This window comes from Lichenostomus cassidix, chromosome 4A, assembly GCF_008360975.1.
Source record: "Lichenostomus cassidix isolate B80296 chromosome 4A, HeHo_3.0, whole genome shotgun sequence".
In the NCBI taxonomy this organism is placed as follows: domain Eukaryota; kingdom Metazoa; phylum Chordata; class Aves; order Passeriformes; family Meliphagidae; genus Lichenostomus; species Lichenostomus cassidix.
In genome coordinates this window covers 18,818,861-18,830,242 of record NC_139485.1, presented here as the reverse complement: position 1 = coordinate 18,830,242, position 11,382 = coordinate 18,818,861, and the positions used below count along the sequence as shown (strand labels likewise).

General features: G+C 55.9%; 2 protein-coding genes across 2 annotated transcripts; both read left to right on the top strand.

The window, feature by feature from the left end:
- Positions 1 to 3,331: 3,331 nt before the first annotated feature.
- On the top strand, positions 3,332 to 6,030 carry ZIC3 (Zic family zinc finger 3). The gene is made up of 3 exons (XM_085060770.1): positions 3,332 to 4,434; positions 5,095 to 5,258; positions 5,779 to 6,030. The coding sequence occupies exons 1-3, from the start codon at positions 3,390 to 3,392 to the stop codon at positions 5,959 to 5,961; spliced, it is 1,392 nt and encodes a 463-aa protein (XP_084916896.1). The 5' UTR covers positions 3,332 to 3,389; the 3' UTR covers positions 5,962 to 6,030.
- An 826-nt stretch (positions 6,031 to 6,856) lies between these two features.
- On the top strand, positions 6,857 to 10,588 carry LOC146437615 (uncharacterized). The gene is made up of 4 exons (XM_085060866.1): positions 6,857 to 6,888; positions 6,946 to 7,114; positions 7,303 to 7,401; positions 7,997 to 10,588. The coding sequence occupies exons 1-4, from the start codon at positions 6,857 to 6,859 to the stop codon at positions 8,390 to 8,392; spliced, it is 696 nt and encodes a 231-aa protein (XP_084916992.1). The 3' UTR covers positions 8,393 to 10,588.
- Positions 10,589 to 11,382: the final 794 nt, after the last annotated feature.

Below are 11,382 nucleotides of genomic sequence, written 5' to 3'. Positions count from 1 at the left end.
CGAGAGAGGAAAGGTGGTGGAGAATTCCACAATATTTGTTCTTTCTCCGCCTTCCCCTCGCGTTGGGAGCACGGAGGGAGAAGGGAGCCTGCGAGACTACTTTTCTGGTTGCTGTTGTTTGCACGTTTGCAATTTAAATATATTTTAAAAGGCAAGAGATATGAGGTTCCCCGACTTCTGGAAAATAAATTTGGTTTGGCCAGAAATACTGCTGAATAAAAGTGGAATTTACTGAAGTGGTAAAATAAATTTATATATATAAAAATTCCGAAAATACAGCAAGGGGAAAAAAAATCACAGGCTATACCGACGATGCCTTAAAAAACAAACCAAAACAAAACAAAAAAACAACCCCATTTTATACAATTTTTGCTCCCCGAATGGACAAATTCCACTCAGGAAGCGATGGCGTGTAAATAGTGCCAGTATGCCAGTGCGGATGCTGCCGTGTGCACACACCTAGGCAAAGTTGGCAAAGTAGAAATGGGAAACGTATAAACCGAGATTTATAGGTTAATGGATGTAGCCCTATCCGCAAGTATACAGCTGCAAGGCAGGGCTGTGGCGACCAAACCCTCCCGAAACGGCGAGTCCTCGTCCAAAGCTACGATCGCTGCGTTTTACTCCCCAACCCCAAGACCCCGCGATGCTTTTCCCGAAGCCCCGTGGTCCCGCCGTTGCCGACGCGGGGAGACTTTTTTAGGCGAAAAACAACTTAATTGTATTTTTTTTTAAAAGCTTCTCCCGCCGGGGAGACTCATTCGCTTCTTCTCTCCGACCGGGGCAGACGCAGCCCGCGTGGCCTGGGCACCTGGGTGGGCAGCGCAGCTCCGCCACCGCCACCGGCCTGGCCCGGCCCGGCTCCGTTTGTCCCACCCATAGGGGACACAATGCCACACGTGAGCCCTCTGCACAAGCAGGGGTCAGTCGCCCTCCGTCGCCCCAGGTCGGCAACTTCAGAGGCACTGCCCTCCCCGGCGCTCAGCTGACGGGAATAATTGAATTATGCCTTTCCACCCCCCCCGCGCGCTTTTTTTCTTTCTCTCTCTTTTTGGTTTGGTTTTACTTTCCCCCCCCCTTTTTTTTTTCCTGGGATTTGTTGTCGAGAAAACCCAACACGTGCGGGAGGTAATTAATGACCCCGCCGCAGCCCTCCGGAGACAGACAGGTAGAGCCTCAGCAGAGCCGCAAGGGGGGTGCGCGGCCTCGCCCCGCCGTGCCCGCGGCCGTAGGATTGTGACCGAGTGTCCCTGTCCCTGTCCCGGCTTCCCCGCGGCCGGGCTCCCGGAGGAGCTGCGGGAAGGGCTGCGATCCTGCTGGGTCTCACGTGTCCCGCGGAACAGCCGCGGGGTGTAGCGGGCAGAGGAAGAAGGCGCCCCGACCCCGCCGAGCCCCGGTGGGACCCCCAGTAGGTCTCCCCCAGGGCGCGTCCCCGCGCTCCCGCCTCCTGCTCTGCTGCGATCGTGCACTAACGGCAGCGAGGGACTCACCTTCCAAATTTAGGACTGTTCTTGGCGGCTGTGGCCTGGGCAATTTGAGTGTTTGACGGGCACCGGTGTTACCTCTCGGGGAGATTTTATATCGGTGGCTTTTTTCCCCCCTTTCTTTCTTTCTTTTCTTTTTTTTTTTTTTTTTTCTTCTTCCCCTCTCTCTCTTTTTGTTTTTTCTTTTTTTTTTTTTTTTTTTCTTTTTCCCCCGCTCCCTGCAAACCTTAAAATAAAGAAGACGAAGCCTTTCCCGGGGCTGACTGGGAGGAAGAATGTGAAAGGGCCGCAGTTATAAAGCGCTGCTTGAAGCGGGCTCTCAATGCGTCTCTGAACTTGATCAGATTTTACGTTTCCTGCAGAGAGCCGGCGGCGAGCCTGAGACCTGCCCAATAGCCAGACTTGGGGGCTCAGCAAACCTCAGGATATTACAATTACAGCCATCTTTCTTTCTGCCTTTTATTTCCACTCTTGCTCCCCATAGTTCTTTGCAAATGCTTTCCAGAACAGAAAATGAGTGGATTTATAGTGCTGTCTTCAACCGATAATTATTCCAAGGCAGAACGTTGCCCTTGCAAAATAAAATTTAAAAGAAAAAAAAAGGAGAAAAAAAGAAAAAAAAAAGTGAAAAAAGCAAAAAAAGGGGGGAAAGGAAGAAAAAAAAGAAAAAAAGCAAGGAAGGAAAGAATAGAAGGAAAGAAAGGATAAATGAGAGTAGGAAAAAGCCAGCTCAGGAGCCGCCGTGCCGGGCGCTGCTCGGCCGTGCTCCGCGGGTCGGCGGGGAGTGGAGGACGGAGCGAGGAGGAAAAAGGCGTCTGGACACGGCCGGCGAGAGAACCCCGGCCCGGGCACGCTGCGCCCCGGGGCTGAGGGGCAGAAGTGAGCTTTCCACGGGCGGCACGGGCGGTTCTGCTCTCGCGTTGTCAATAAAGATGAAAATGCATAGAATTATAAAACAAATATATTTATATATATATATATGTGTGTGTATGTATATGTATAAAAATAAAGTAAACAATAAACAGCCTCGGCTTTTTTTTTTTTTTTAATCTAATTTTATTTTTGAATCAACGCGGCGGCTCTGCAGCGGCTTTACGCTTCCCCGCCGCGCCGCCCAGGGCGAGCATCCCGCCCGGCGTGGGGCGGCGCTGGGAGGGCGCGAGCGGCGGGACACGGCGGGGCACGCGGGGAGGGGGCGGCGGGGCAGTGCGCGGGGCGCGGGGGACACGCAGGGCGCGGGGGACACGCAGGGCGCGGGGGACACGCGGGACGCGGGGGCACAAGCAGCGCTCGAGGGACACGCAGGGCCCAGGCCGCCTCACGCACGGCGCTCCGCGGGGCTCCCGCCGCCCCCCGGCCCGTCCCGGCCCCCCCGGCCGCCCCCGCTCTACCTGCGAGGGGCGCGCGCCCAATCAGCGGCCGCGGCGGCGCGGGGCGCGTGCCAATCAAGCGCGGCGCCACCAATGGGGCGGCGGGCGGAGGGTCAGGTGACCGGCGGCGCGCGGCTCCCCATTGGCGCGGCGCGGCCTGGCCCCGGAGTTGGTTTTATGTGCGAGGCGCGGACGGGCGCCCCGTCAGTGCCCCGACGGCGCCGAGCGGGAGCGCGGCAGCGCTGCGCCTCCTCGCCCTGCTGCGCCGCCCTGTTCGGCCCGGCGGGGGGCGGGCGCCTCTGGGGGCGGGTGGCTGTTTGGGGCTGTTGTTTTGTTTTGGTTTTTTTTTTCTTCTTTTTCTTTTGGTGTTGGCCGGGGGGTGCTCGCCTTTCTGCCCGCCCGCGCCCGGAGCCGCGCCTGCCCGCAGCGGGGGCGGGGTGGGGGTGCGTTTTGGGGTGGTTTTGTACTTTTTTGGGGGCGGGCGGGAGGAGGGGGGAGGCGGGCAGGCTGCCGCCGCGCCGACGGCCCCGCGCCCATGACGATGCTGCTGGACGGAGGGCCGCAGTTCCCGGCGCTGGGGGTGGGCGGCTTCGCGACGCCCCGCCACCACGACATGCCGGGTCGCGATGCCGCCGGCGGCGGTATGGGGCTGGGTCCCTTCGGGGACTCCTCGCACGCCGCCGCCTTCAAGCTGAACGCGGCTCCGCACGACCTCGCCGCCGGGCAGAGCTCGGCTTTCACGCCGCAGGCGCCGGGCTACGCCAGCGCCCTGGGTCACCACCACCATCACCACCACCACGCCGGCCAGGTGCCCTCATACAGCGGGGCCGCCGCCTTCAACTCCACCCGCGACTTTCTGTTCCGCAACCGCGGCTCCGGCATCGCGGACGCCGCCTCCGGCACGGCGCAACACGGGCTTTTCGGCGGCTCCCCCGGCGGCTTGCACGGCCCCGGCGGCATCCCGGACACCCCGGGCTACCTGCTCTTCCCGGGACTGCACGAGCAGAGCCCGAGCCACACGTCCCCCAACGGGCATGTGGACAACGGGCAGATGCACCTGGGGCTGCGCGGGGACCTCTTCGGGCGGCCGGATCCCTACCGGGCCGTCTCCAGCCCCCGCACAGACCCTTACGCCGGCGCGCAGTTCCACAACTACAACCACATGAATATGAATATGGGCATGAACGTGGCGGCACACCACCACCACCACCATCACCACCACGGCCCCGGCGCTTTCTTTCGGTACATGCGCCAGCCCATCAAGCAAGAGTTGTCTTGCAAGTGGCTCGACGAGAGCCAGCTCAGCCGGCCCAAGAAGAGCTGCGACAGGACTTTCAGCACCATGCACGAGCTGGTGACCCATGTCACCATGGAGCACGTCGGGGGGCCGGAGCAGAACAACCACATCTGCTACTGGGACGAGTGTCCGCGGGAAGGCAAGTCCTTCAAGGCGAAATACAAACTGGTGAACCACATTCGGGTGCACACGGGGGAGAAGCCCTTCCCCTGCCCCTTCCCGGGCTGCGGCAAGATCTTTGCCCGCTCCGAGAACCTCAAGATTCACAAGCGGACGCACACAGGTAAGGCCCGTGTCCGTGTGTCCCCCCGCCCGGGACGCAGGGCTCTGCGGGGCTGCGGGGACCGGCCGGAGGCTACCGGAGCGCGAGCAGCGCGGCGCTGCCTCCGCTCTCGCCCTCCTGAGCGCCTGTGCGGAGGGAACCATAGAAATGCTAATGAATTCTCATTTTCGGTGACTTCCGCTCCTTTTTTATTTTTATTTTTAGGCCTGATTGGCGTCTCTCCTAATTAAATCGGCGATACTTTTGTCAAAGTATTTTTATTTGCAGCCCCGACTTTCCTTCAGCCCTCCTGCACGGGTGGAGGGAAGAGAGGGGGAAGGCTGGAAGCAAACGTATTTTGGCTTGTATCCTCGAGTAGGTCTTGTAAAGGTGTTTGAGCCACTGAATTTAACTCGGGTCTTCTCCCTTCCCAAGCTCGCTCAGCTGCCTTCCCTGCTGGAGCCCAGCCTGGGCCTGGCGGGAGGTGAGTTAAAAGTAATGAAAGCTGGTCCAAATTTTTCTGACATGTAACAAACCTTGCTGTCCATCTTCCCCTTCTTCATTTGTTGTGGTGCTTGTGCATCCCTAAGGTGGGGCGAGTGGGGCAGATGTTGTCCCGGGAGGAGGCAGGTGGGGGTGGAGAGGGAAACGGCCCTCCTTCACCCTTTCTAAATTTCACAGGTGAGAAGCCTTTCAAGTGCGAGTTTGAGGGCTGCGACAGGCGCTTCGCCAACAGCAGTGACAGGAAGAAACACATGCACGTCCACACCTCGGACAAGCCCTACATCTGCAAGGTGTGCGACAAATCCTACACCCACCCCAGCTCACTTAGGAAACACATGAAGGTAAATCACCCCAGTGCTCCAGCCCTTTCCTCCCTGAGCAGTGATGCTCAGTCACTGGTGTGCTCAGGGCTTGTTCCCCCAGAGCAGGGCAGAGCTGAGCTCCATGTTCCCAGCATGGCCCGAGCGGTTGGCGGTGTCTAGGCTATGGCTGGAGCACAGCCCGGGGAAATGGCGTAGTTTCTTTTTGTGCTCCCACTGGTGCAAGCACTGCCCGATTTGCAGAGCGTGGCTCAGTGCTGGAAGGCTGTGCAAGTGCAGCTTGGCCTGTGGCTGCAGCCCCCCCGTGCTGGGGCACGGCAGCCCCCCATACCAGGATGCTGCAGTGAAGCGGCCAGGGGCTGAAGCAGGCGTTTGTCACCAGTACTCCGTGGCTGGCCAGGCACAAACCGCCTGATTGCTGGGCCAGGCCGAGCCCAGCACTGCTCCACAGTGACCCTCCTGCACGGAGGAACAGCCCAACCTGTCGCAGCGGGGTGGCAGGGGCCCCAAGCTCGCTCCCATCTCTGCCTCTTGGTTTTAGGTGCACGAATCCCAGGGCTCGGATTCTTCCCCTGCAGCCAGTTCGGGGTACGAGTCCTCCACCCCCCCTGCGGTGGGCTCCGCCGGCAGTAAGGACTCCACTAAAACGCCACCGGCCACCCTTCAGAGTAACCCTGGCCACAACCCCGGACTGCCCCCCAATTTTAATGAGTGGTATGTGTGAAGGCAGCTGCTGCCCGGCCACAGACTGGACCAAATGCATTGGGAATGAGGAAAAAAAAAAAAGGACAAACCAAGCCAACTGCAGCTCGCTCCCACGAAAATGGAGTTTCCACACCGACGATTGCATAGGGCTACACCTAGTTAACTGCCAGGATCCAGAGGGGGGGGTCTTTTATTATTATATTAAAATTATTACTATTTTTTTGCAAGCCCAGACGCTGGACTAGCCATGTCCTTTTCTCAGGATTAGATTTCTTTATTGTCTTTTTTTTCAGTTGCAATAATTTCTTTTTTTTTTTTCCCCTCCTTGCCCAAGTCCTTCCTTCAATTCCCCCCTATTTTTTTATTCTTAATTTGTTTTGTTTTTCTTTCTTTCGGTGGGATGTTGACATGAGGATGAAAATTCTCCTTCGCCTTAGTGGTGATTGTTTAAACTTACAGTCTTAAACCGTGCCAAAGTCCTGTTATGTCTTGAACTTTCCTTTCTAGCTCTCCTGCTGCTTCTTTCTCTGGTCTCCTCTTTCTCCTTCTCTCTCTCTCTCCAAGCATTACACTTGTGAATGTATTCTCGTCTGATGGGGTCGGTCAGTATTTTTCAGGATGAGGATGTGGTGTTTATTCTGCCCAGATTGTGACGTTTAGTATAACAGTTGCCTTTTTGTAATAACTCTTTTTTGTAAATACATACCCATGATGCCATATTTATCGTTCGTAATTTAATTATTGATACAAAGTGCCGGGAACTGAACAATATTTATGGGGAGAAAAAATTGTTTTCTAACAAAAAATACAAACAAACAAAAAAAATTCCAACTCTGTACAGCTTTTGGTTATAACTGCTTTAGCATTAAAAGTTTATTGTTTTGGAAAGAGCCGGTTTTGACCTCCTCCGGGGCATGGGGCAGCCGCGGGTGCCGTCGCGGGCCCGGTTGGCGCTGGCGCCGCGGCCGGGCCGTTGTTTTCGAATGGGCGATGCCGGGTGAAGCCTCCTCCTCGCCGCCGCTCTTTCTGCTGACCCTTTGTCCCCGCCCTGCACCGCCCAGCGGCTTCGCTCCCCCGCCACCTTCCCGAGTGGGCCGAGCTCGGGTCACGGCGCCGCCGAGGGCGAGGAGCACCGGGGGCAGCGGGGCAGCCCGAACGGGGAGCTTCCGACGGTGAGTACCGGGCCGGGGCGGCGGTACAGCGCCGGGCGGCGGGGCCGGGCAGCCGTGCAGGACTGGGCAGCCGTGCTGGACCGGCCCGCCGGCACCGGGTTGCTTGCCGGGGGCGGGCCGGTGCGACCTCGCGGCGGGCAGGACTTTCTCCGTTATCGTCTGGTTTGTTTTGTTTTATTTCCGAATAGGATGCAGAAAAGCCTTCCCGTCTTCAGGATAGAAAACGGATCGAGATGACATCTCACCCGAGAAACTTCACACACGAGACCCAGGCAACCAGAGCGACGGTGGGAAGCACCCGTTCCCCGCAAATCTCGGTGCCCCCCGGCGGGCGGGCGGGCCGGAGCTGCGGCGGGAATGCCCACGGCCTCCTGCCCCGCGGAGCGGAGCGCGGCCAGCGCGGCTCCGCACGCTCCCTCGGGCAGGAGGGACTTGTCGCGGGCTAAACCCATCCCCGGGGCAAGCAGGGAGCCGCACCACGGGCTCCGCAGCTTCGCTGACCGGGGGAGACCCCAGACAGGCCCGTCTTGAACTTGACTGGGGGCACAGTGGAAGGACTGGGGGGTGCCCCATCCCCTCCTGCTGTCGCAGGCTCCGCTTGGGCGGGCGAGCAAGCAGCGGAATTTTGCATGCTTTAAAGCTTAGGTTTGAACGAATTTACCCTCTCCTTGCTCCAAAAAAAAAAAAAAAAGGAATAAGGTTTCTCTGGCAGAAAAAGGAAAAAGGTGGATTGCAGCCTTTGCGGCTGCACATCTGGAACAAACGAAGAATGTTCCCCCCAGCTCCCCACCGGCCTCTTAAAATAATTCCCTTCGAGGTGTCCCGACTAGACGTGGATCTTGCTTTTCTTTTGCTGTGAAGTCTTTCTCTCGCTCTGCGCAGAGCCGAGCCCGGGGCTGGACGCGGAGCGCTGCCGTCCCGGCTCCCTCCCGGGGGCCAGCGGGGCCGCCCTGCACCGCGGCGGGCGACGAGCAGCGGAGCCGCCGGGGGCCGTCGGGTTTTCCTCGGACACCCACCTGGGTCGTGTCTGCGTTGCTCCGGACTGCGCCAGGCTTGGAAAACGTGCTGGTAGGCTCGGTTTCGTTACTGCTTTGGTCGGAGCCGGGGAGGCGCGGGGCCCAGGACTCCGCGGGAGCGCCTCGGGACGGGACCTGCGCGGGCGGCTGCTACTGTTGGGCCCCGAAACGCCGTCCCAGAGTGCGGGCTCTGCTGTGGCTGGGGCTGTCCGGTTTGGGGAGCCGTAGCCGAGAGGATGTAGCATCTCTTACTCTGGACTAATGGCCCCACTGGAGAATCAGCGCAGGGCCCTTTGTGGCCCAGCAGTGACTCTGGCTGGTCCCCCGCGCCTTTGGGCCATGCTGGCAAAGTTTTCCTCCTGCCTGCCCCCTCAGGTGCTTCCTACAACTGACAGCACTGCCCCTGCAATTGTCATAGCCAGGACTTAAAACCAGCACCTTGGCTCATTTGGCGTCCTTGGGGTCACAGCTGGTCCCCCACCCTGGGACCTCCCCATCCAGACAGGGCTCACAAGCAGTTTGGGGGAGAGTGGAACAAGCTGTTGACTGCACCCCACTGAGGTCCAGGGTCTCTCTTGGCCATTCCGCAGCCCTCCAAAACGGGGCGTGCATTGGGCAGGTGCAGCTCAGTGTGTGTGTGTATGGTATGGGATGAAGCAATGCACTCAGGATGGGTATAAAAAGGGCTGGGGACCTGTTTGGCTCTGAAATGCTTGCAAAGCACAGGGTTCAGCACCAGCACTGTGAGCTGGGGCAGGAGGGCTGTGCCCCCTGAGCATGCTACGGTGTGCTGGTGGGTACCTGTGCCCCACCAGCTGCTGCTGCCTCTGAGACCTTGGGAGTAAAGGCCAGAGAAGAGCTGTCTCACCCTGCAGCTGAGTCCTCGGCTTTCATGGACAAATAAGGGTTTTTCTGTAAAAAGAGGTTAAAAGTCTCTGTTCCTCGTCCTTGCCAATTGCAGGGACTTATGGAGAGTCCTGGAATTGGAAAGATCCTCTCTCCTGGATTTCTTAGGCTGGTTTTGTGAGCTGGGGAGAAACAGCTCATGATATTCAAAGCCAGGGCCTGACAGTGGGGACCTGTGCTCAGAGCTTGGTCAAAAGCATTACACGGCTGGTGGGACAGGACAGGCAGGGCAGGTGCCACGTTAGCTCAGCTCCTAGTGGGTCAGAGTAAATGGGACTTGTGTCACACCCCAGAAGAGTCCCAGGACTGTTCACAAACAGGAGACGTATTCTGCTGTCCTCTCCCAGACTGGCAGCTCTCTTGAAGTTGCTGTGCTTGCTTGTGTGAGTGGGATTAGGTGCATTTGTCCCCACATAAACAGAACTCGGGATGGTTTTCTAAAAGGGGTAATGTTGATTCATCGTGCTATAACGAATCTAAGCAGAGGCAGGCAATGAACTGGAGCCATTCCATCTCTACCACGCTTTATGAGCTATGAATATTTTGATTCCTTTGGTGTAATTGTTTTTGCATATCTGTCTCTGTGTCTGGTGTAATCCTCTGAAAAAAAAATCAAGCTTTGTGCATGCCTTTAGCATCTAGTGGTTGCACACGGTGTGAAGGCAGAGTCCCGAAGGCATTTTGATCAGGTTGTGTTCAAGTGTCTCGGCCTTATGGCACCAGCAATTAAGTTCCTATGATAAATCTGTTTTCTGTAAAGCTCCAAAGCAGTGGATAGGGTGTAATATTGTGTGTTTGCATTTTTTAAAATACAACGTTCCCAGATTAAAGCATCACATATTAACACCACCTTTTTTAGCTGAGTGTAACTTTCATGACTGTTTGCTAAACCATCCCTGTTATTTATGCTGTTACTATGATCAGCTATAAAGAGAATATTTCTGCAGAGATGCACTCTTGGTTTGGAGAGGTAAAACTCCAGGAAAAGCCTGATTTCTTTGAGAATCTAATTTTTAATGGAGCACGCAGAAGGAGATAGTTTGTATTGTAGTGACTAATCTGTATATCCCCTGAACTAAGACATTTAGTTAACCTTTCTATGCTGTTTGTATGGGATAAAAATGTAATCTGTCTTGCTAGTGCCTGCTCACCTGAACATAACTGCGGGCAGTAAAAATGATTTTGTAAGAGCTTACAGTGGCAAGTCAGAATGGCAAAGCAAGGACCTGCCTTGCAGACCTGATAGGAGATGGTTTAGGATTGCGTTACAGACATCTGTGCTGTTCTAGTCATGGAAAACCCCCCTGCAGAATCTGGGGGAGGCAGTTGTCAAAGGAGGCACAGATATATTTTAATATTAAGATGCTAATTTTATTCTTGGTAAAGAAGGTTGTGTGCTGCTTAGGTTTTCTTTTAGCTGACACTTCGGTAATGTTTTTCCATTTCAAATGTTTGTGTGAAAAGAAACTTTAATAAAAAGAGCTGGGGAAAAAAAGAGTTTAGCTGAATGATTTTGTTTTGGCAACTTGTTCAATAGTGGCAGCTTTGAAATGGTCAAATGGGCAATACATGGAGTTTCTTTTGAGGGAGACCAAGCCTGCACGTTGGGGATTCATTCTTGCTCACTGCGGGCAAGGTATCCTGACCTGGGACTGCTGGGAAACTCGGAGAGGGGAAAAGTCACCGATAGTCCTGTTGGCTGGGAAGAGGCTGGGGAAGCTGGAGAGCTTAATGGCTGAGGATCATAAAGGATTTGTGCAGAACAGGACAATTCCCTTGTTTTTATTGTTTTTCAGAGCATTGTGTAAGCCCAGTCTAGGCCTGTGGTGGTTCTGCAGCTACGAAATGGCTCTTAATGGATTTTTTGGGCGCTGGGCAGAGGTCCTGAAGCTTTTCTGGGGGTTGTGCCCCACCTGGCTTTCAGCACCTCTTCCTCTGATCTGCCAGAAACTGCTCTGTGGGCAGGAAAAATGTGGAACCCTCGGTAGGGTTTGGTGAGGGGGCAAAGAGTGTTTTTCTCTGCAGCCTGTGTGGAGAATGTGGCCAGGCAGGTGCAGGATGTCAGCACTCCGTGCACTCCAGAGGGAGCAGAGTGGGGCTTTGGAGCAGAAAGGGATGTTGTGCTTTATTCACAGCCTGACATGCAGCCTTTAGCTGGCAGGGTCACAGCAGGGTAGAAAACGCTGGGATTTTGGTTTCTACTGGCCATGGGTTTGCTGCATTTGTATGCCAGGGAGAGGAACCACTTTGGAAAATACAGCTCAATCCAGAAAGGCTCGAGAGGCAAGGCATTAGCATACAGTCTTTGCCCGAAATAAAATTACTTACTAATCTATACCTTCTTTA